Here is a 23,119-nt window from a genome sequence, read left to right as displayed (position 1 = left end):
TGACATTTTGTCAAGAAAAGACATTTCTCAAAAGCTACAGAATCACTAACCTTAAAAGAGACTGTTTCTTCTATGTTGCATATATTAGGAGGATGTACAGGATATTTGCAAAACAAAAGACCATGGCAAAACCTACATTTAAACTCAGAAGAAAAGATCAAAGAGTTTTCTTAAGAGTAACTAAGGTTTTGTTTTCCCTAGCAGTTTCATAACACAGCGTCAGAAGACTGAATTCCTTGTAAATGTGGTAAGCAGTAGTTTTAAGAGACCAACAGCTACATAATCATCCTACACACTCTTAATTGTATCTGGCATTACTGCTCAAAGCTCCTACACAGAATGTCAGCTGACTGCCTGAACAGTACTTTGTTCTTAGTGCCTTTGTTAATAACGAATTAAATTATACAGAAGAGAGCTCCACAACCACCCTCACTTTATAAACCTCGACCATTACAGAACCACAAAAATCCTATGGCTCTGCTGAGGGAATACAGTTATTTCTTAACGTGCTACAACTTGCATCCTTAATCTGCAGGTTACCACAATCTGTATTTACACCATGGAGAACTGTGTTGCTTCACAGGAAGAAAACAAAGATGAAGAAAAACATTACTGGGGAAAAAAAAGAAATCTCAGCAATAAAGGGTTTACTCCATGTTCAGTTCTACAAGGACCATGACATCCCTTGCATCTTGCAGATAACAAACAAAAATACAAACACCAGAGAACTGACTTTTTAAGTGTTATGTCCAGCCATAGTTTCACTGCTCTGGTCACACCGATTATCTCTTTCAGCCTCTAATATACCAAAGAACAAAGTGAAAAACTTACATTTCAGGGCACCTTAAGAAACGGTCTTTCTCAGGACTCTTACTACTGATGTTAAAACAAATTCAGACAAAAGATTCACCTTAATCTAAGTATGTGATCTTTATAAGACCATCTTCCTCAATGTTATTTAAAACCGCATACATATCTATATAATTTTTTGTAGCACAGCCCTCCTACTACATTCCTGAACTGGCTGCAAGTCAAAGGAACACTTCTCAAGTTTCTCTGAAAACAATAACGCATATAGAGAAAGTCATCACGTTATTAAGCTCAAAAAACCTGGCTGTCGTGCCAGGTGACAAAGATAAAACATATGCCCAGCTTTTAATCAAAACACAGCAATACAGCCCGTATTGCTTTACTGACCTACTTTCCATCGGTTTGTGTAACAATACACTGTGCAGCGAAGGAAACGTAGTAACATCCCATCTCTTTACCAAATATATATTCCTCTCCCTCGCAGCACGGCGCTGCTTTTATGGCTACGCTGAATTACTGTGAATTTCTTCACAAAGCAGCCCCGATCGGCAGAGGCTTGTTTACAAAGCGGCGTAGTCAATTCAGTCCTGAGCTGGCTAATGGGGAGACGGGAGGGGTAAACAACAACGCCAACAGAAAAATGCAGAGTGGAAACCGCCAGCGCTGTAAATAATTAAGACCGATTACATCCACGCAGGGTTACAATTTAGAAGGCGGCCGAGAACTGCGGCGCTCGGAGCCCACGGGAAGGTACGGACCCTCCAGCCGCCCCCTACCACGGCCTCCGGCCGAAGCCACCTAACACGGGGCGCAGACCCCAACCGGCTGTACCACAGACTCCGCGCCCTCCGTACGGCCGAACCGCGCTCTGGCAGGGGGGCGGAGGAAGCGGAGCGGAGCGCAGCCCGCCCGCCTTTCCCCCCCTCACCTCAGGGCACCGCCGGGCCCCTCCGGGTCACCGAGCGCCCCGACCCACCTGCGCGCCCCGCGCCTCCACAGGGCTGCACACAACCCCCACCCACCCTCGGTCGTGTCCCCCCCCCTCGCACGCCCCGGACGGGGCCGCGCCGGTGCCCAGGGGCGCGCACTCACCGTCCCCCACAGCCATCATGCCGCGGGCCGGGCCGCCGCGGGAGGGCAGGCGCGGCGGCCGCCGGCTCCCTGCCTGCAATAGCCGCCGCCCCGCTTCAAAATAGCAGTCCCGCCTCGCGCGGGAACACACACCACACCCCCCCCCCGCTTCCTCTTCCTCCTCCTCCTCCTCCCGCCACCGCGCCTGGCCCGGCCCCGTCCCACCGGGGACTTTTACTGCGCTCCGCCTCCCGCACCGCGGCGGTCACGTGCCCCGCGCGGTCCGTCGCCTCCCGCCCCGCGGCGCTGCTCTTCGGCGGGCCCGGGGAGGCACAGGCCCAGCCGGGACGCCCGGGAGGGGAAGTTTCCACGCCCCCGCGAAAGACGATAGGAGTACCGTAACTGCTGGCTGCGCTGCTGCCTTCAGTAGGGCAGGCTGTCCGCCAAAAGAAATCAACGGAAAATTAAAAAAAAAAAAAAAGTAAAAAAAAAAAAAAATGAAATAACAAAACAAAATGACATAAAAATAAAATAAATTAAAAAAATAAAATAAAAATAAACCAAAATAAAAATTAAAGTACGAATAAAATGAAATTGAATAAAACAAAATATAAAACAAAATATAAAACAAAATATAAAACAAAATATAAAACAAAATATAAAACAAAATATAAAACAAAATATAAAACAAAATATAAAACAAAATATAAAACAAAATATAAAACATAACAAAATAAAATCAAAGCAGAAGATTGGTCACTGAAGAAAGGTACTCTTTGACCCGACTTTTTGGAAATCCCCTCAGAAGCTGGAAGAGAAACAGGTTGGTTGATGCTGGAGAGCATTTTGCAGTGCTACGGAAATCGTAACGAAAACCTACCCCAAACCTTAACTTCCGCTTACAATTTATTCCCAGATCGACGTTTCAAGTGACGTACTGAAGGTAGAAGGAGTGCAAGCCAATAAAGTTATTTAAAAAAAAAAACAAAATCCATAAGGAAAAGTTTAAAATGTGGAGGGGATACAGAAGCCTAACACACACTGGGCTGCGCAGCGGCGTGAGCCGTGCTTTCGCAGGAGTTGGGGTGCAGTTCCCCAAAGCAGTAATTCAAAAACTCATGAAAAGTTCCTTAAAAACCCCATGGAAGCATCAGCCTGCGGAGGGCCTTTACTTCCAAATGGGATTAAACTGGCCCTTGCGCTTCAGTGGCCAGTAAATGTTCCTATTTAAAATTATAAACCAGCAAGAGTAACAGCCCAGATTTAAAATAATGTGGCTGCATTCTGGCCATTCGCATTGAGCAACCAAAAGAAACACACGGAGCTCAAAACCCTATAAGGCACTCGTGGCAGCTCTTGCCAGTTTCCGTATTTCCCAAACTATATACATTCATACTGTGCCACACTGGTGAGCTCTGTCAGAGTGTGTCGTCACTGTCTCCATAGTAACTATATTTCCAAAAAGAAAACGGCAAAGGGAAATAAAAAACAAGAGCGTAATGTGGAAAAACAGATATACACTTGTGCTATGGATTTTTATTTGCCCCCCCCCCCCTTTTTTTTTTTGATTGGGAGAACATATTCCTCAACTGTATCTTTATCATCCACAACACCACTCCCCCACACCGGTGACACTAACATCACTGCATCCTGCCTGTCACATTTCATGTTTGTAAAGACAACACAACGAGGCATACTACTGAAATGGGAAAATTGCACGGGCTGAAGAGAGATGTATAACTTATATTCACCTCAAATAGCTCTGTCTGCTGAATGAGGCAACGTGGAGAGCTCAATATTATTATTTTCCCCGCTCTTCTTTTAATTCCCTGTCTCAAAATTTTACACTACTGCCCGATATAGGAGTCTGTTTAAATTCTCTTAGAGAAAACAGTATTTACAAATCTCAGGCAGCAGAAACAAGTGCTTTTGCCGGGTTGAGATTGGCTGCCAGTTCTGTTTCCATAGAAACGAACAGTCATTTGCTGAAAAACGGGGAGGTGCTTTAAAGAACCTTCTCCAGTTCGCAGGGATACGTATGTTGCTGGTGGAGTAAAAGGGCAAAAATAGCAGCACGTGTAAGATTTTGCTTAGCAGGCAAACAGCCTGACATGATTCTCTTAATATGCAACATCATTATGAACGTAAACAAACCCCAAGGTTTTCATGGCAGCTAATTCATTCACGTAATTCACATTAAAGAAACGATGGCTGTTTTTACTATCCACGGCTGAGGGAAAGGGAAGACGGGGGAAGCGGGGAAAAATAATTTGAAAAAAAAAAAACCAAAACAAAACAAAAACCAAAACAAACCATCAAAGGTCAGTTGGAGAGGCGAGTTAGTAGTATGATATTATTTAAGCCTGTAAGTCTCCCTCATCAAGCAGAAGCACTACGACTCTCGCCCAGTCCCCTTGTTAAGGCACAGTGCCTTCTCATCTTTTGGCTTTTGAAACTCCTTGCTACATCCTGCCCCAATTATTCCATCCACACTCGTTTCAATACACTCTTCGCCTCGTCTGCCCTCCAAGTGGATCTGTCAGCCTAACGGTAACTCGTTGCCACCCTCCTCCTCTTCACAGTTTCATCAGGGATCAGATTCAATGAAGGAAGATGTTCACGCTGGATAAGCTCTAACACAATCACAGGGATAACAAGATATTAAATCTACCAGTATGCATAAGACTGCAGGTACGATATCTTTTCCTCCCCGCATTTCTCCCACACACCTAAGCATATCGATACAATATTTTTAAAACCTGTCATGTGTTTAATTATGTTAGTCCAAACATTTTTTTAAAATATATATTTGTTTGGATTATTAAAATACTATGGAAAACATTCTTGTGTTCAGATTGTTTAAAGCTGCAAGTTTTGAGCTTTGGTGGGGTTTTTTGGGTTGTTTTTTTTTTCCCCCCTCCTAAGTATACACTGAATAAATAGTATTAGTATTATTAGACATTAGTATTATTTGATGAAAGAATCCAAAGTCACATCTTTGGATTCTCAGAAACTAGGTCAGCACAACAAAGATTTGCCACCACAGCAGTGTCACTCAGGACTGGGAAGAAGCTGACATCTTCCACAGCTGTATTAGCAAGTCCTTCCCTATCCCTCACACACTGAAGAGAACCCTCATCAGTACAGTTAACTTACTTGGGAAAGTAACTCAATCTGACAAAAAGCTTTTCCTTTTTCTGGTAAAAAGGTCCACTGCGGAGCTGCACCAGTCTAATTACATTAAAGCCTGTTGAAAAGTTTTTGGCACACGCAGCCTCCCCCCTTGGAAACGTAAACCTATTTCCCCTTAACTTCCCAAACCCTACTCCAAAAATATCCAAAGCACTAAAAAAATTCTCAACACTGTAACAGCTGTGTTTAGACATTGAAATTTGGCCTTTACCCAGAGATGTTTGATAAAGCCCCTAAAAGAAAAGTTGGTAACAAGACTGCAGGAATTCAACAGTAACTTTCAATCTACACGTGCCAGCAGTAAACACAAATTGTCCTTCAGAGAATAATGACGGACAAAGCCAAGATAAAGCACTAACAATGGAAGAGTACCTGCTCAATAACATTAAAAAATTGCCGAGATAGATGCAACAGATAAACTACGTTCAGGCAAAAACACTGAAACTTATGTATTAGAGGGATTCTGTCTCTATGGTACCAAAACAGAATCATAGTAACTTTTGCTTAGAAATTGCCACCTACAAGACAAAATAAATGGTTTATACTGATGTAGATCAGCATCAATACCTGCATTTTACAGATGAGCTAAAAACAGCTTAAAGGAAAAGAAACTTAATCAACTCCCTTAAAGAGACAAAAAGCTCAGAAGTGCTATGTAAACTAGTCCATCAATGTTGTATTTACATTTTCATATATTTAAATTATTTCAATGCATTTATATTCCCCCATGTAACTTTCTCCATTCTCCTGAGAACTACCAACAGAAGAAAATATATGCAAAATGCATCTTCGAACCTCTAACCTATGCAGCAATATTTACTTTAAACGCAAAAGGTAATGGTTTACCCTTCCACAGTGAGTAAATTTACAATCTAACATAACATTTATGCACAATATTTTCCTCCAAATTAGTCTGCTTTCTTTTTTTGTATTAATCCTTACACATCTGTTTTTGTATTTTTTAAATGTTCAATAGCGACGTTTTATTTCAAAGCAGAATGCAGCATAGAAACTGTTACTACCTCAGAGAAAAGGTAAAAGCACATTCCTTTGAACCTACAGTCTCTTCTGTTTTCACAGTAACAAGAAAAGGGTGAGAACACTTAAAATGAAAAGGTATATTTGAATACCTTAACAAATCATATGCATTCCTCAAAATATTTCTACTCTTGCACAGTTACACTTTTTAAATCTAGCAGAGCCTCCTTTTCAGACAGCACAGTTGCACTGAAAGGAAAATGAACAGCAGAGAACCCTCCTCCCCTGTAAAACAAGACCTACTGACTCCTTGCAGAAGACAAGACAATGAAGCTTTCAAAAACAACCATAATGAAGCCACTGCCACAACACCTCCCTTGTCGTGCTGTTATGTAACAGTTGTTTTTTTTTTCTTAAATTATAGTTTTAAGTAAGAAAGAATCGTGGTTTTACTCTTTTATACTATAAAACACTGTATCAAGAATGCAGTAGGAAGCAACTAGGATTCTTTGCACAACAGGTCTTATTTTCATGAAATATATCAAAAATAAAGAGCTCAGGCTCAGTACAGTAAAGATAAAGTCTTAATTTCAACACTTAAGCATCTTTGAATGCTACAATTGCCTATTTCTGTAGTTTAGAACTCCATGTATTATAATCATTATTCATCATTTTAACTGATGAGAAACACACAGAGTCATCACTAAATTAACATTTTCTTTTAGAAACATACTGTAAGATAGGCTAAAGGTTCATTCGGATTTTTTTCCCTCATGCATAAACACTTTGCAGGATTCTTGTATCCTCTACTGAGCACACATGTAACTTGTTAAAGATTCACTGCTTGTTTCCATGCAGCTTCAACACCGTTTCCAATCGTATTCTGAAAATACTTTCAGTAACACAGTGTATGTTTATTTCACTGTCTCACTTTCTTAGTACTTGCATATGTTTATAGTCATCCTTCTCACATTGATAATGCCAGCATTTAAATATTTATCTTGTTTTAATCTAAAACGGATTGTAAATACATGATCTTTCATACTCACCACTGACACTACTTAAAATCATATTTCCAGAGTTTTTTACTTCATCAAATTTAGCAAAGATGGTTTGCAACCTGTAAAGAACAACAACAAAAATATCTTTACAACTCTGAAATCCCCCAGGTTACTGGTGAAAACAGATATCAGTTTATTATCACATATAAAGCAGTAATACAGAATATACAAGGGATTAAGAATATCTAGAAACGATTCCCAAAGGACTCCTCTGTGGTTGAGCATCTTCATGCAAATGCACAGAAAACAAACTCAATTTAGCAAAGAATAAAAGCAAGCATTGTTATTAGCATGATTAAAAATAACTAAAATTCTAAAGTTCAGGTTCAGTAATAGTATATATTGGGTTCAGATGACTGATATTACCCTATTTATACACCACACTAAAAGGCAACAATTTGAACTACAGAATGTTAAATGTGGGAAAAAATAGAGATTACTATTTAATTTGTTCTGAGACAAATACTAATTTTCACCAAATTTTTTGTTCCTCAATGTTTCCTCAGTTTTGTTATGAAAATACTTTTGTAGTAATTTCACTGGGGGGCGGGAGGGGGAATACTTTTGTTCTAAACTTAAGGTACACTAAAAACTTTAGTTATGTTCAACATACACGCCGCTAATTTAAACTCTTATAATAGAAAACACATTGCAAGTGCCCCAAACATACTCTAGATTTGCAATCTAGTCCCACAAGGGAGAAAATGCTATTCAAGCAAGAAAGTTGGCAAAACATTTCAACAGGCATTTCTCATCACTTCTACAGAAGACTCAATAAAAGCAGTGGAAGTATCTCACAGAAAAAAACGTGACCCACAGGCTAGCAATGGGTTTGTACTGACATAATACACTATTCAACTGCAAACAATTGAGAACATCTTCTTATATTTCTCCAAAGACTTTTCCGCATCTCAGACTACTCAGAATATGGTAATATCCAAGATGCATGTGAAGTTTTAGCTACGAGACTAACAGGACCTTAAATGCAGACTTATGAAAGATGAATCTCATGATAGCCTGCAACTCTCCAAACAGGTACAGTTCAGCTACGTCACCAGTACTAGAGACTATGTTACCCTATTCAAAATTTGCTAAAAGAGCAAATACTGAAAGGCTCCATTTACAACCCACAATCCAAACTCTTTCAAGACAAACCAAGAAAAATGGATAAGGACGGTGCCTGGGTATGAAAATTCTCACAATACATACAGGACCAGAGTCAAGGACATACAAAGATTTAACTTCAGTATTTCCTTATGCACACACCACTTTTACTCAATGATCCGTATAGAGAGGCTGTGCACAGTCTAACTTCTCTGCCACACTGCATACCCCTTTCATTCCCTGCTACCTCATTTATATCATAACGAAGAACGTGATAAAACCATGAAACACAGCCAGACAACAGTGTAAAAAGCCTGAGCCCTTCCCCACACTTCCCAATGTTTTAGGACTCTCACAATGTGTTGGGTTTACTTTCCAAATACTTCAAAGCAATCTGCTAGAGGGCAAATTTGTCCTGTACTTAACAGGCCCCGCAACAGGAACTACCCAGATTTAGCCAAGAATTCCACAAAAAGGTCTGCCCTACTGCAAGCATCTAAAAAAAACCAAAACCAAAAAACCCCTTAATCATGTAAGTCAATAACCCATAACATCAAACCAGCAGTTATTCTATCATCTCGTCTTATCCCAAAACTATATGTAGCTCAGTAGTAGTTTGGATAATCTTCCCCTAACATATTTGTCAGTCTTCTCTCTGGGAGCTATTACCCTCTCCCTTTTGCGCCACGTTTGCATTTACAGCCATTGCAGCCACAGCAAAATGTCTGAAGTGGCGGCCATTCACAAGATGTCAGGCTACACTGCTTTAATATCAAGTCAGCCTTTTAATGAAAAGGCCAATTTGTAAACCGAAGGCAATTTATACCAAAATAGGGTGGGTTTTTTTGCACTTAGACTTTGAAAAAGCAAAACTAGAGTTACTATATGAAATGCTTTTCAGGTACTAGCATTTGCTAATGACACATGGAATCCCATTAACGGGCGATGTGCTTTCAAACGTACAAAGTGAAAAGTTAACACAAGAATCAATACGCATAGTAATGCGTTATGCCATCTTGCTTTCATAAAAGGAAGTTAATGCATTTGCTTCGTAGGTACCATAGGAAGTATTTTTACTGTTTACCAGTGACTGGGAGTTGCCCTCAACGCTGCTGGACTCCATACCAAATGCTGCATTAACAGTCTGCCTAGTTAATGAGGAGGACTTAAAACTACATCGGAAAGGCTGAAACTGTTATCCTGAGAGAAACTGAACACAAAGAGTAGAGAGATTAACAGATTTCCATTAAAACGTCACTTTAATGTTTATATCCTGTTAGGCTGACATTATGCATTTGGCACACGTATTTTAAAGAACTCAAAAGAAAAAAATACTTCCTGCTCCTTTGAACTTAGTTTTCAAAAATGCTTTCCTGAGCATTTTAAACAGACAAACATAAAATGCTTCCTTGTAAATACATTACAATAATACACATGTTGCTTCTCACTCTGAGTGAAGTATCTGATAAAGTACTTGCTATGAACGTTAAAAAAATATGTGTTTGTCAGCACTGGATGCTATGTAGTTGGTAGTGCAGGCTGGAGAACACCACAGTGCTGCCTCTCCTTAAGCTTTCAAAGTGTGTCCTTATGACCAGAGGCATAATAAAGAGTATTTTGTCATAATTACAAAAAAAGTAAAATCCAGTAAAACACAGCTGACAAAATGGTCAAGCTGTACTGACCAACCCTCTCTTTTAGGACAGTTTACAGGAACTGTAACTACTCCTTTGCAATGACTCTCACAAGAAGTTTCTTCCTTCCTCTCCTCCCAACCAGCTTTTCATGCTACCATCTTCTCTTCTCACATTTCTTCACACAGTCACAGACAGCAAGGCAGTATTGGCTACAGTCTCAAAAATTATTGCAACCACGATCAATTTAAGAATGTTTACAGGACCTGGCCAAGAGGAATCCAAGAAAGTTTACAAGGCCGGGTGAAGACTGCTTTCACCGTCGTCATCAATGAGGAACTTTCTTTGAGGAGAGCAACATTATTACTCCCTTATCTCATATCTGCAAGCCCAAGTCTGGATATGATATACATAACCAATCACTGAAGTCACCAGTCAATACAAATACCATGTCACCAGTGAAAATATTATCTTCTTTCTGCAAAAAGGCACAGACAGGTCGTCTGCAACTTCATATATGAAAGGAAAAATCCCCATTGATGAAAAACGTGTTCAGGACAGCAGGCCACTTCTGCATGGGCTGGATGATTCTTGCTGTCTCGGTGAACAAATGAATGTATGAGGCTGTAGTGCTTCAAACAGGGGCTCCTGGCAACCTGCTAAACCCTCTCCTAAAACAGGTGACAGGTCTCTATCAAAGCATTAGCATATTATGGTGATTATGTTCAATGAGAAGAATGCGTACCCTTCTAGGACACAGCCTGAGCTGACAGGCACGCACATGGAAATGCAGATGCTAGTAAAGAATATGCGCCACACTTCTAGACTGAAAAGCTGTTATTTATGACGATGCTTGATGGAGTTCAACTGTTTGCCTGACAGGCAGCAGGGAGGATACCTAAAAGTTTGGACCTTGTGATGAAGAGGCAAAAAAGCACCACTCCCCTGTCAATAGCAGGAGGATAAAGAAGAAGAAAGGGTGGTAACTAGACTGCTCTTCATGTCCAAAGTGAGTCTAAAGCAGGAAATGGCCCATATGAAACCTTGTGCTTATTTTCCCTTACTTCCCCTTCCAAAAAAAAAAGGGGGGAGCTTGCACAGACATGTGTCCACATCTGGACATACAGATGGACCTCATCTACAACTGAACTAGACAGATAAGTAGAATGTGCATACCACATAAAATGCAGTGTTCAGAAATGCATACGGCAAAAACATTACAGGATATGAACTTGTGGCCCTAGACACAAGAACTAAACAAATAACTGGTTTTTATACATTTATGTTTCTCAAGCAACACTGGGAAAAGTTGCCAGATGACTTCCTGAAAGATCTTAAAAAGCTTTAGACACTCATACTAAGCAACTGCTACCCAGAGCCGCATATATTATTTCCATCCAAGGAAGATCAGTCACACAGATTCCATACTGTAACAAATTCAATTTGGCCCAAACAGAACAAAACCTGTTCACTATTCTTGGCTCACAGAACAAGAAATATAACATCCACTTTCAGTATTCACAAATGTATTAACTTACAGGCCCAATACCAGATTGTCAAACCTCTTTGGCGGCAACTTGAACAAAAGGGAGAACAACATCCAAATTTCCAACCACTGACTCGATACTGATTTTTCTGAACAAGGAATGTGCTTCAGGCAGAAAGCACGGTATTATTCTGAGATTTGTTAGTTGAAAAGTAACAAATAGAAAGAGGAACTCACTGATTTTATTTATAAACAAATTTAAACTCACACATTTATCTCTGTAAAGAATAAAAACCCACTGAAGAAAAACAAAATAGTAGCAAGTAGAGTCAAACTACAAAAGTAAGACCCCCATCTTCTTTTATTGGCTACCTAGACTCCAACAAGTCCAATAACCTTCTCTCGAAAATCCAGTATTTTCCACAAAGGCAAACCTACCAGGAGCAGATTACAAAACCTTTTAAGCCTACCATTATTAAATTACTAACTACATTTGGCTTTATGTAGACAGAACATGTACATACCATTTGCATATTTAAGGAAGTCGGACAATTTCTCAAAACAATGCTTGATTAACTTTCCTGCCTTCCTTTCAGCAGCCACGAGCTCTTATTTTCAGTGCTTTAGGGCAGAGTGCATTCAAGCAGCAACACACAGATCTCTAATGTGTAATTTGTTATGTAAACTAAACAAGCCTACATTCTATTAAATCACGTGTGCACCAAATACTGAAGTAATGGGGTTTCCTGCTAATATTTACGTTTACACACAATTTTTAATGCACTGCCGTACAGCAAAGGAGCTGCAGTGCAGTTCTTTAAGGCTGAACTCAACAACTGAACAGAGCTGCGTCTGAACCACAGATTATCCATAATACTTAAAACCCTTAAAACCTACCCAGACACACAAATGTGAACACAGACTCCCCCTCAAAACAATGATAAGATGCTACTCTACATCAAAGGCTTTTTCCACGGATCATAGCTCCTGCATAACCACATGAAAATTTTAATGCATCCAAGTGAAGGGAAAAAACTTCTGACAGGCACTGGGGAAGAAACGCCTTAAATTAGGTCTGCCTCTGAAGGAACAACAGTCTGAGCTACCACAGAGCTAATCTGTCTTTCCTGAGCTTTGTCAATCGCCTTGTTACTTGTGTGAAGGAGTAAGAGGAGACTACAGGAGCGATGGATGGGACAGCGACCAGTAGTCTCACGCTCAACTCACGTAAATCCTAACTCCCCCCTCATCCCAAGGTGAAAACTACTGCAGAGGACACAGCACTGAGACTCAGCTCGTGTATTATTTTACACTAGCCTTGACTGTCAGGTGCAAAACAGTTGAGATTCAGTGGCAACAACCTGCTTACCGTGCACCAAGTAGAGCCTCGCTCCCTTATGTAAATGCAAATGGTAGAACCATCCTTGCTTTCAGATCAGGGGGAATTTTGTATTCCACTGATTCAGACAGTAGAAATAACAATTTGGCACCTACCGCAACTAAATTAGAAGCTGCTGATTGCCCTGAGGATACAAAGCTCCTATGGTGTTTAATCCTATTTGGATTCCAAGATTTACTCAGTTTGCATCACATGGAAAAGTGGACAGGATGAATGCTGAACCTGAACTTCTGGTCAGACCCAACATTCATAGTACAAAGGCTGCTGTTATCCGCGCTCTTTTGCTCTTATTCTATGTTGCAAAAGATGTCTAAGACCCTATCTTAATGAGAGAAGGATCTTCTCTGGTATGTTCCAATTACCTGCTATGAAAGTCAACTTCTGGAATTGTAGTAGTAACACAGCTTAAACTTTTGTAGTAACCACATAAACTCTTAATAGTCTAAAATTGTGACAGCTGTTAAATAGAAGAGAATGTGTATAACCTCCCATTCCCATAGGCAGGGTAAGCTTTTGTCCAAGCAGGCTGAACTCTGCCTGGAATGTGAAACAATAAATTCAACACCATTCTTCTATAATATTTTGATACCCGACAAATCATCATTAAAAACTAGGGCTAATAGTTTTTAGAGGGGTCTGATGAGGCACAGTATCCATTCTGATAATCTCTCTGACACCATGTAGTAGATATATTCAGCTTTATCAAAATCAGGAAGTGAGACGAAGGCTCAGAGTAAAGTCATATGTTAATTGATAAGGGCTTAACACATTTTAAAATAAGTGTAATTGGTTTAATAAAGAATTAAAGATTTTATTGTATAAACACTCTTTCCCACTAAGTACAACTTCAAGCTCTGTCTAGTTTTCTAGAAAATCAGAAATCCTTTCCAAGGTAGCAATAAAACAATGGCTACTTTTATTTCACATGAACTAATCTACACACAACACAGACCAGCCTTTAAAGACTGGAATTGCTTTTCAGGAAGAGAAAGGATCGATGAAGTACGTATTTTCCAAACTTCCTTGCACCTTTTGCAAGAAAAAGAAACATCCAGTGTCCTGTGACGGCATGTGTAACAGTTAGATCAGTGAACACTCCTTTTGAATATTCTTTTCTCATTGAACCCCAGAATTGCAGCTTCAGAACTGGGAAGTAGTTATTTTGAAAAGCATCCCTCTCTCATCAAACTGTAGCCCATAAGCAAACATCTAGGGTGGAAAGGATTGGTCTGATGTAATTAGAAAGAAGCAAGGGAGGACAATTTTTCCATTATAATTATCTTCAAGAAAGTAATAGCTTGTTGATTAACCATACTTCCATTGCACACTTACACGTGTACACACACACTGTTCTCTCTCGCACATGCACAATACATGAAAAGTATTGATTTAAGTGCTTCAGTTGAGACTCTTCTACACTGAGGCTAAACAGCAACTCCAGAATAAGGACAAGATGTATATATTCCAGTATTTTCTAATTATTTTCCCACTGCACTCAGTACACATTTGCTTAATTTTGAAACATTTCTCTGCTACTGTCCAGCTCTCGGCTTCTCTTAATAAAGAAGAATTTAAATTTTAAATGGTGAATGTAAGGCTGCTTTTCATTATACACCTGCAAGCCTCTTCCAAGCAGAAAAGACAACAGCAAAAGAAAGTCAGGAACAGTAGTTAACATCACGATGGAAGCAAAACTAACTAGAAGATAAAATAAAAATTGTAATAATTTTAAAACAAAGTTTTAAGTGAGTTTAAAGTTCTGATAAAGAAATGTAACACAGAACGGCTCAGGGTTACAAAGTTAAAGCAGTTAACTCACCTTCCGGGGGGAATTCCTCTCTTTGTAAGATCTATTCGTACTTTCTCTCCTACATGTCTATAAACCTCTACAACGGCTAGTATGGCAGCATCTCTCACCTGTGAACACAGAGTTTAAATTGTTAATTTCAGGGTTACAGAAACCAAAACAACATTTGCTGACAACCTACTAATCTTCCAGTTTCTATCAATCTGCATGCCAACTCATTTCACAAAACAGTTGAAACAGTAAGGATGGAAGGGAAAGGAAATATAACTGTTATTTCAAGATGGCATTTGTTCCAAGTTAGAGCATCTCCAGATGGTAAATGAAAAATCCTAGAAATAACAGCTCTAGAGGGAATTTCTGGGATTGACATAAGAATAATATTTGTGGAAAAAATGTGCTTTATTTAGGACTCTATCACAGTAGACAGTACTTCCAAAAGTTAGTCCCTGCACCCAGTCTTGACACTTTGTCTTGCTTTTATCTGTTTCTACACACCACACGGCCCTTCCGGAAAAGGAACCTGACTGCCCACAAGAGTGTTCTTTGCAACAGTTCAAACTAAACTCACAATTGCCCTATCAAGATATGAACTACATCTTTACTAATGATCAACAAACAAGACAAATTCATAACAGATTTTCTCTAGAATAGAACAATCCTACACTATACAGAGGAGACAAGGACATTGCTGCACCCAGATAAGAAGCATAAAGACCTATCCTATTTAGTTGCCTATCTCCTACCAATGCTACCTTCTTCCTGTATTCTTAGTCTTTTCTCTCAGACACAACTTCAGATAAATCAAGACAGATTTTATCCAGTTCCATTTGAAGGTTTTCTGACGTTCAGAAGTCACCACTATGAACTACACCTTGATTTTCACTGCAGTTGTTCCTACTTAATTATCTGATTTTAACTGCAGTCCTTGCATGTGCTCAAATGCCATTTGGGTTCCATTTAGGAAATCATTACCTGTCCTGCAAATGATAATGTTATCTTCAGCAAATTTGGCAGACTATTACACGTCTCATGTAGGGGCTCCTTCTGGAGGCAATTCTTCTTGTCAGTATATTTTTTTTCTTTTCTTTCAACGTGTTTCATAAGAAACAACTATTTTCAGCAATGACTAGTTTCAACCTCCTGAAGAGAAAACTAAAGGGGCCAGTATATCACAACACTGCTGCCTTCGCAACTCTACTTTCATCTTCCAATGGATGGACTGATTCAGAAAAAAATGGGTTTATTGTCTCTCGTGGTAGAAAATAATGATCTGTTGTATACCGACAAGCCTATCAGCTTTTCTTAAATGCCTGTGTTTATTTTGCTTTCATTCCTCTGTCAAAGTAGAGTTGTTGAAGTACTAGTAAGTAATGAAATCCTTACCTGACTATTCGAGTCACCAAACGCTGTACACAGATGTGGTACCAACTTGCTAAGGATTAATGGTTGTGCACCATAACTAAAAAAAGAAAAAAAAAAAAGTTAAACATTTTGGGTTTGTTTTTTTTTTTACAGAATACCAGAAAATACTTTACGTAGAAGTTAACTTTTAGCTCAGCATTGATATAACACAATCTTACATCACTCAAACTCCATCTATCTCTCACTACTCCTTTGTCTACTTTTAAGTAAGACAAAAATACTATACCTTTAGCCTTCCTTTCAGAAAGCTCACAAGTTAAGTTGTTTGATTTTTCCCTTTTATTAACTTAATTGAATCAGACTTCCTAAACTATTAGTTTCAGAGAAAATGGACATTCAGAAGAAGGATAGAACCCTGACATCTCCATAGAAACAAAAAGCTTACATGTTTAAGGTAGCAATAAGACACAAACACACTCCTTCTCGGGATCGGTAATTCTTGTGTTTAAAACCAACAGCAAGGCGTTCCCAAATGTACTATAAAAACAGAAATAATTGTCTTTGATTACCAGGAGCACAATACAATGTAATTCCATCCATATTTTATAATTATATTCTTAATGGTTGCAAAACAATAACAGAAGACAGGTCCACTGGAAAAGTAAAGGCACTTCTCAGACAAAATTAAGTTATAAAATCCACAGTATGGAACACAACACAGATTATTCCTATGCCAAAAACAATTCCTAAAAATCATTTAGCTGAGTATTTTTATCGTTTGAGAAACAGCTCTTAAAAACATACAGAATTGCTACAGTTAACACACACAAAACAAACACTAACATTACAGACTACTGACTCAAGCAGAACTTGCTGTATTCTTTTTGCTACATATTCCGTTTCCCTGCCAAAATTTCCTCTCATCCATTTTAGCTCTCGTCCTTATCCATACCCCTGCTGTCCACTTCTCTCCTACTTCTGTTTTAAATGTATTTCTTCGTTTTTAAATTATTTCTTGCCCATTCATTCTAATTCCTGTGCTTCCATTTTTGTTCTGCTTTCGTATCTCCTTTTGTGCTGGTGCCACTTCCCCGTAGTATGATTCCCCAGGCTGGCTAAACCCTCATTTACCTTCTTCCGTGCTCCTTTTTCATTGCCTGCTTTTAGCCTTTCCCTCCTCAGTTCCTCTTTTTACCTTTCCATCTCCTCGCCGTCCTCTAGCCGCGCGTTACGGCGCAAAAAGCGCAAACGTGAAGCTGACGAGCCTTGGGATTCTCAGCGGAATTTCGCAGCAGATGCACGCAGGCTCCGGCTGCAACAACACCCCCCCCTCCTCTCCTCCCCAGGCTGCAGCGCTGCCATTGCAGCCTCGCCAGCATCCGCGGGCAGCGTTGCCTAGTAACGCATGCACACTGCCTATTGCACATCTTGCAGCCTGGGCACCACCCTCATCCCTGGCACCCCTTCCCCCCCCCCCCCCCCCCCCCCAAAGCAGGGCGATTGCGACGTATAACCATTCCACACAAATCTGCTAAAATGTATTAGATACCAATTATTGCAATCCTATTCGGTATTCGGAAAAAAAAAAAAAACAACCACCACAACAACTCACAAACAGCGACTGATCAACAGAGACAGCGAAAAAGCAGGGAATGGTGCATCCTTTTTATTAATGAGGTAGCACACTTGATAGCAGACATAAAAATTTCCAATTAGAGACTTGCTTGATCGCTTTGTCCCATGTGTGGCTTCTTGTTTGGTTGGTTGGTTTATACTTCATTACATTTAGAGAAAACAAACCTTAGACAAGCAGGATATGGCTTGCCAAAACTGCAGAGCTTAACAACAAAGAACAGGATTTTACGGAAGAAAACGTCCTTCCAATTAACTCACTGTCCCGGACAAACATGGGGAAAAAAGAAATCTCCTTGCTAGGTGTACAAAAGTACAGGTAGAAAGATAACTGTAAAGTACTGAAATAAACAAAGCAGACTGAAGAGAAATTTAGTCTTTCACTAAAGTAACCCTACTTTAAGAACCGAATTCTTCTGAAGAGAAATTCAAATGGCTGCTTATAAATTTCAACTCTCACAACTTGCTAGTAACAGTTGGTGTCAACTTCCCTTTATCCCATTCATGCATTTATACCACCTATATTATTATTTTTATGCTTTCCTGCCCATAAACAGCTACATCTAGTTCCCACTCATAAAAAAAAACACCAAACAAACAAACAAAACCCCAAACATTTAAAACAAGAAAAGGGAATTGACAACAGGACAAATTAAATATTATTCAACAAACACACTAGAACAGACAAGATGAGTTGATTGGAAAGAAACTTGCAGGACTTATCCCCCAAAAATTATTCCACCCAACTCTTCCAAAAGGATGTTTCTCTGCAGTAAAGGGAGCCTAAAACTCATTTGTATTTCAGGGCTGGAGGCACAGGAAAGACTTTTCTGTTTCGTTCCCTGCTGTGAGGATGATTCATGCTTTTCATCCAAATTTTTAATGATACATCAGCTGTCCTGAGAGCAGACAACTGAAGCCAGGTTTCTCCCACCCTAGGGGAATTACCAGAAGAGCTATACCTTCTCGTACTTATACACGCTGTTCCTTGGACCCCATGAACGTTGTATTCTTTCTGACACTGCGAGTAAGCTTCAAAGGGGATGGAAGCCTTCTTCTACCACCTCAGTGTGTGCAGCCTAACAACTCCTCAGAAACCAAAAGACAGACCAGTAATCTAAAACTCTTTCATGATGAGGGCCCAGCACGAAGCATCACCACATTCTTTATCAGCACTTGCTCAAATGAAGGCGTCTCCAAGATGCTCTGCTGTGCAGTAAACCAAATGCTATTACTGTAGAAATCTTTCAGGTCTGTGTGCCAGCTAGTTGGGAGCATCTTGGGCACTGGAACATGTCACTCATGAACTACCTGCACTCAGGCATGAAAAAATGCTGCAATGCCTCTTCACCAATGAACACAATCAACACTAGATCTCTTGAAAAGGTAAAGGCATGTCTTTGTGGATGACACTACGAGGCTTTGATCCCTGGATCCCAGTCAGATCTGTGACTAAATCATGTGAGAAAAAGCCTCATGTTGAAAGGGAGATAAATATGTTTCTACAGTTGGCCAACACGCTACCTGTTTTTCTTATCAGGCAAACAAAGCAACTGAGAACAATTTTCTCACTGCAGATCAAGTCTGCAAAATCTTATTCCCTGAGCACAAACATTCAAACCTGTATCTATGAATAAACAAAGCCAGGGATTATCACGTAAAAGAATCTCATTTTCGTTCACAAAAAATAAGACATTCCCTATTAACTTCTGTGCTTAAAACTCAGAAACAGATTTCCTTCAGAAATTAAAAACTCAAATAGTAAATTCTTACTGACAACCAGGGTCCTTAGAGTTCCAAATAACATCATTGCTCAACCAATATAATCCTGTTAAATAATCCTACATTTTTCAGACTCAGAGAGCAGAAATGTAAGATTTAGCACTTGGAAGCCACATAACGCTAAGAACTGTGAGAAAGTTTGCTCAACTCAAACTTCAACCTAAGTCAGAGGGCAAATTATCCCCACCTCAGTTTGTCCAAGGTTCACACAGCATGTTAGTCACACATCTAGAAAGTCAGATTTTCTAGGTTAGAATGTATCATCTCAACTGAAAGACTACTGCTACGTGTTCAAGTACAAAGCTGATCTTAAAATAAATTCAGAGCTAAATAAACTTATTTATTCCATTATGCAAACTCAAATCCAGGAGGGTATTTCAAACATGCGTTAATTAACAACATCCTGCCACGTGACATGAAAACATCTACTCAGAATTAAGCTACGATATGCAAAACCTGCAGAATTGCACTCTGCCAGATTTTTATCTTTAGCTAAACAATGCATAAGTGTCAATCTATTAAGAGTATCGTTAACATTTACACCATTAACAGTCACCATAACATTGTGACATATTCAAAGTCAAGCTCATGCATAAGTCATAAGCACACTGGAGGCCTACATCTGAATCTACATCAAGTAATCATACCATGGGCGGTGCTGCTTCATCCATCAATTTCAATATAAGATTCTGTGCTTGCTCTCGAACTTGGTCTTTGGCATCTCCCATACGATCTATCAAAGGCAGAAGAACTACAGAAGAGGGGGAAAAAAAAATAAAAAAAATGTTAAACAACCAATGAAGATTTTCTAATACTTAAGCATATTTCCTGAAACAGAATTAAGATACATTTCATTCAGAAATAAAAGCTCACTTTTATTGGTCACAATATCTTAATGTCTCAAATATATTTTTGAGTATGTTACAAGATTAACAACAAATGCATTGGACTGAAATTGAAGAAAACAGTATCTTCCAACAGGCTAAAAAGAATGAAGTTTTCCATCTTAAAAACTGTATGAATTACTTCAATTTAATCTTCAAAAAGTATGCCAGTAGCTTCTGAATATCGGGCTTTTCTGAAAAAAGATGCTACACCTGGTGAGTGGGGAAGAATAGGCATAGGAAAAAAAAAAGACTATTTCAAAATCAGTGGGATTTTGCTGTTTAATTACAAAAATTTTGGAAGTTTTAAATACTCCTATCCACACAATGTATCTTCTGGAAACCCATCCTTACTTCAGTAAAAGTATCAGTAAACAAGGGTCCACAAATAATATTTAACTAAAATTGCATGGTAGCCGACGATGTTACATCCTAAAAGTCAGAACTCACTCAAAATGAAAGGACTTGCCAATTCTTTTTGCTTACTTATCCAGAGAGCAGTTTATGATTACATCTGATAAACAAATTAATGTTATAATATTTAGGAAAGTTATCTGAATGAACGCTTAGATCAGCATCGTATAAGACATCCTGCTATACTGGTTCCCAGTCCTCCATCTGGTGTCTACACACATGCTTTGCGAGACTCTCCCCCCCAGGGCTTTTGGCACCAGTTCTTCAAAATGAGACGTGACGACACCAAGCACGTGCCGCCTCCCCTCAGCAAGTACAACTGACATGGAAGTGCTGGAGATCTCATTTCCTGCAAGACAGCGTTGTTAAAGTTACTATAAGCATAGAATCATAGAATCGTTTGGGTTGGAAGGGACCTTGAAGATCATCGAGTTCCAACCCCCCTGCCATGGACAGGGACACCCCCCACTAGACCAGGCTGCTCAAAGCCCCATCCAGCCTGGCCTTAAACACCTCCAGGGACGGAGGTTCCACAACTTCTCTGGGCAACCTCTTCCAGTGCCTTACCACCCTCAGAGTGAAAAATTTCTTCCTAACATCTAATCTAAATCTGCCTTCTTCCAGTTTGAAGCCATTCCCCCTCGTCCTATCGCTACATGCCCTTGTAAAAAGTCCTTCCTCAGCTCTCCTGTAGGCCCCCTTTAAGTACTGGAAGGCTGCTATAAGGTCTTCCCAAAATCTTCTCTTCTCCAGGCATAACAACCCCAACTCTCTAGGCCTGTCCACATAGGAGAGGTGCTCCAGCCCTCTGATCACCATAAGCATGCGAAACACCACCTAGAAAAAGCAGTGTCACATGCTAACAGCAACATTTACCTGTCAACAGCTCAACCTTCTGCATTGGCTTTTGTTTCTGACCTCATCCACGGTTTTCTAAGAGCTGCAAGTATCAGTCAAATCATCTAGGCGGAACTTAGTCAACACAGACCACCATACCCACCCAGCCCATCCTTCTGCTCCTGGACTCTAGTTAAGCTGGGGCTAAGTTTGCAATTACCGTGCCATTTATTCCAAACTTCTAGAAATGGCACAACATCTACCTTGAGTCTTTTGGAGACTTGTTCGTATTCCAACAAAAAAAGACACAGTAGTAGCTTAAAGCACTTCCAGCTGTATTTGATAGCGTATCTCTAAACACCTGAGCGTATTTTACAGTTGCTGCCTCATCTCTCTCAGCTGCTGACTGCTATAAAATTAATTTTCCTATTCTACTCACAAAAGAAATAACTGTATTGCCCTATTTTTTTGAAAGGGAGATCTGAAAGAATTTTAGCAGTACTTAATGATTTTATAGTAATAACTAAACAATACCGTTGCCAGCAAAAGAAAGGTAACAGAATCAATAACTCAGGAGGTCTCCTCAGTCCTCCGTTCCTACGTTAAAACAGCAGCCAGTTCTGTACCACGATTATTACTAGACAAATCACAGAATGGTTTAGGTTGGAAATGACCTTGAAGATCATAGAGTTCCAACCCCCCTGCCATAGGCAGGGACACCTCCGTTCCAGTGCCTTACCACCCTCCAAGTGGAAAAACTTCTTCCTAATGTTCAATCTGAACCTTCCCTCTTCCAGTTTCAAGCCATTCACTCTCGTCCTATTGCTACATGCCCTAATAAAAAGTCCTTCCCCAGCTCTCCTGTAGGCCCCCTTTAGGTACTGGAAGGCTGCAATAAGATCTCCCTGGAGCCTTTTCTTTTCCAGGCTGAACAGCCCCAACTCTTTCAGCCTCTTCTCATAGGGGAGGTGCTCCAGCCCTCGGATCTTCCTCGTGGCTCTCCTCTGGACACGCTCCAGCAGGCCCATGTCCTTCTGATGTTGGGGACACCAGAGCTGGATTGCTGATGTTTGAATTTCCCTCCTGCTGTATCTGAACACTTTCTAATTGTCCTAATCTGAATATTTAATTCTACCGGCTCTGGATATTTCACTGACATCTTCAGCTGCCATTATCAAATTTTAGCATTTTCATCTCTCTTTTCTTCCCTTTCTCCTCTGAATAAATTATTGCAGCTACCTTCATTCTACAGTTTGAAAAGAAGGGTTTGGATTTTTTTTTGTTTTGGTTTGGGTTTTTTGTTGTTGTTTCGTTGGTGTGGGGTGGGTTTTTGGGGGTGTTTGGTGGTTGGGGTTTTTTTTGGCAGGATTTTTTTCCCCATTTTGTGAACATGGAATAAACATCCAGAACTAGAGAAGTGAATTTTGGGAGTACACAGCTGTCCTCTCCCCTAAATTTCAATCACTCATATACTTACTGATTACATTTTTCTTCCCAATGGTATTTTTTCACTACTATTTTCAGCACTTCTAAACTGTCCTGTAATCCGTATCACACATTTTACTGGTGAGGTCTGCTGCATCAACCTGACCACTGGGCAGTCCTGAAGGCAACTCTTGCTTTGCAGAGAGGGAAACAGAACACAGCCACCGAGAAGCCGTTCCAG

At 39.9% G+C, this 23,119-nt stretch overlaps 1 protein-coding gene across 2 annotated transcripts in view; it reads right to left on the bottom strand.

Moving 5' to 3' along the window:
• CLASP2 (cytoplasmic linker associated protein 2) overlaps positions 1-23,119 on the bottom strand; it is a 149,426-nt gene that overhangs the window by 103,051 nt on the left and 23,256 nt on the right. For both annotated transcript variants that reach the window (XM_082499122.1, XM_082499121.1), the window contains exons 3-7: positions 19,966-20,069; positions 16,350-16,441; positions 15,926-16,001; positions 14,555-14,652; positions 7,101-7,171 (exon numbers count right to left, since the gene is read on the bottom strand). In XM_082499122.1, coding sequence (XP_082355248.1) covers positions 7,101-7,171; positions 14,555-14,652; positions 15,926-16,001; positions 16,350-16,441; positions 19,966-20,069 — 441 coding nt within the window. The remainder of the gene's footprint in view (positions 1-7,100; positions 7,172-14,554; positions 14,653-15,925; positions 16,002-16,349; positions 16,442-19,965; positions 20,070-23,119) is intronic.

This window comes from Vanellus vanellus, assembly GCF_965231255.1.
Source record: "Vanellus vanellus genome assembly, chromosome: 2".
NCBI classification, from domain to species: Eukaryota; Metazoa; Chordata; class Aves; order Charadriiformes; family Charadriidae; genus Vanellus; species Vanellus vanellus.
The sequence above is the reverse complement of the archived record's forward strand: the minus strand, read 5'-3'. Positions and strand labels throughout refer to the sequence as shown.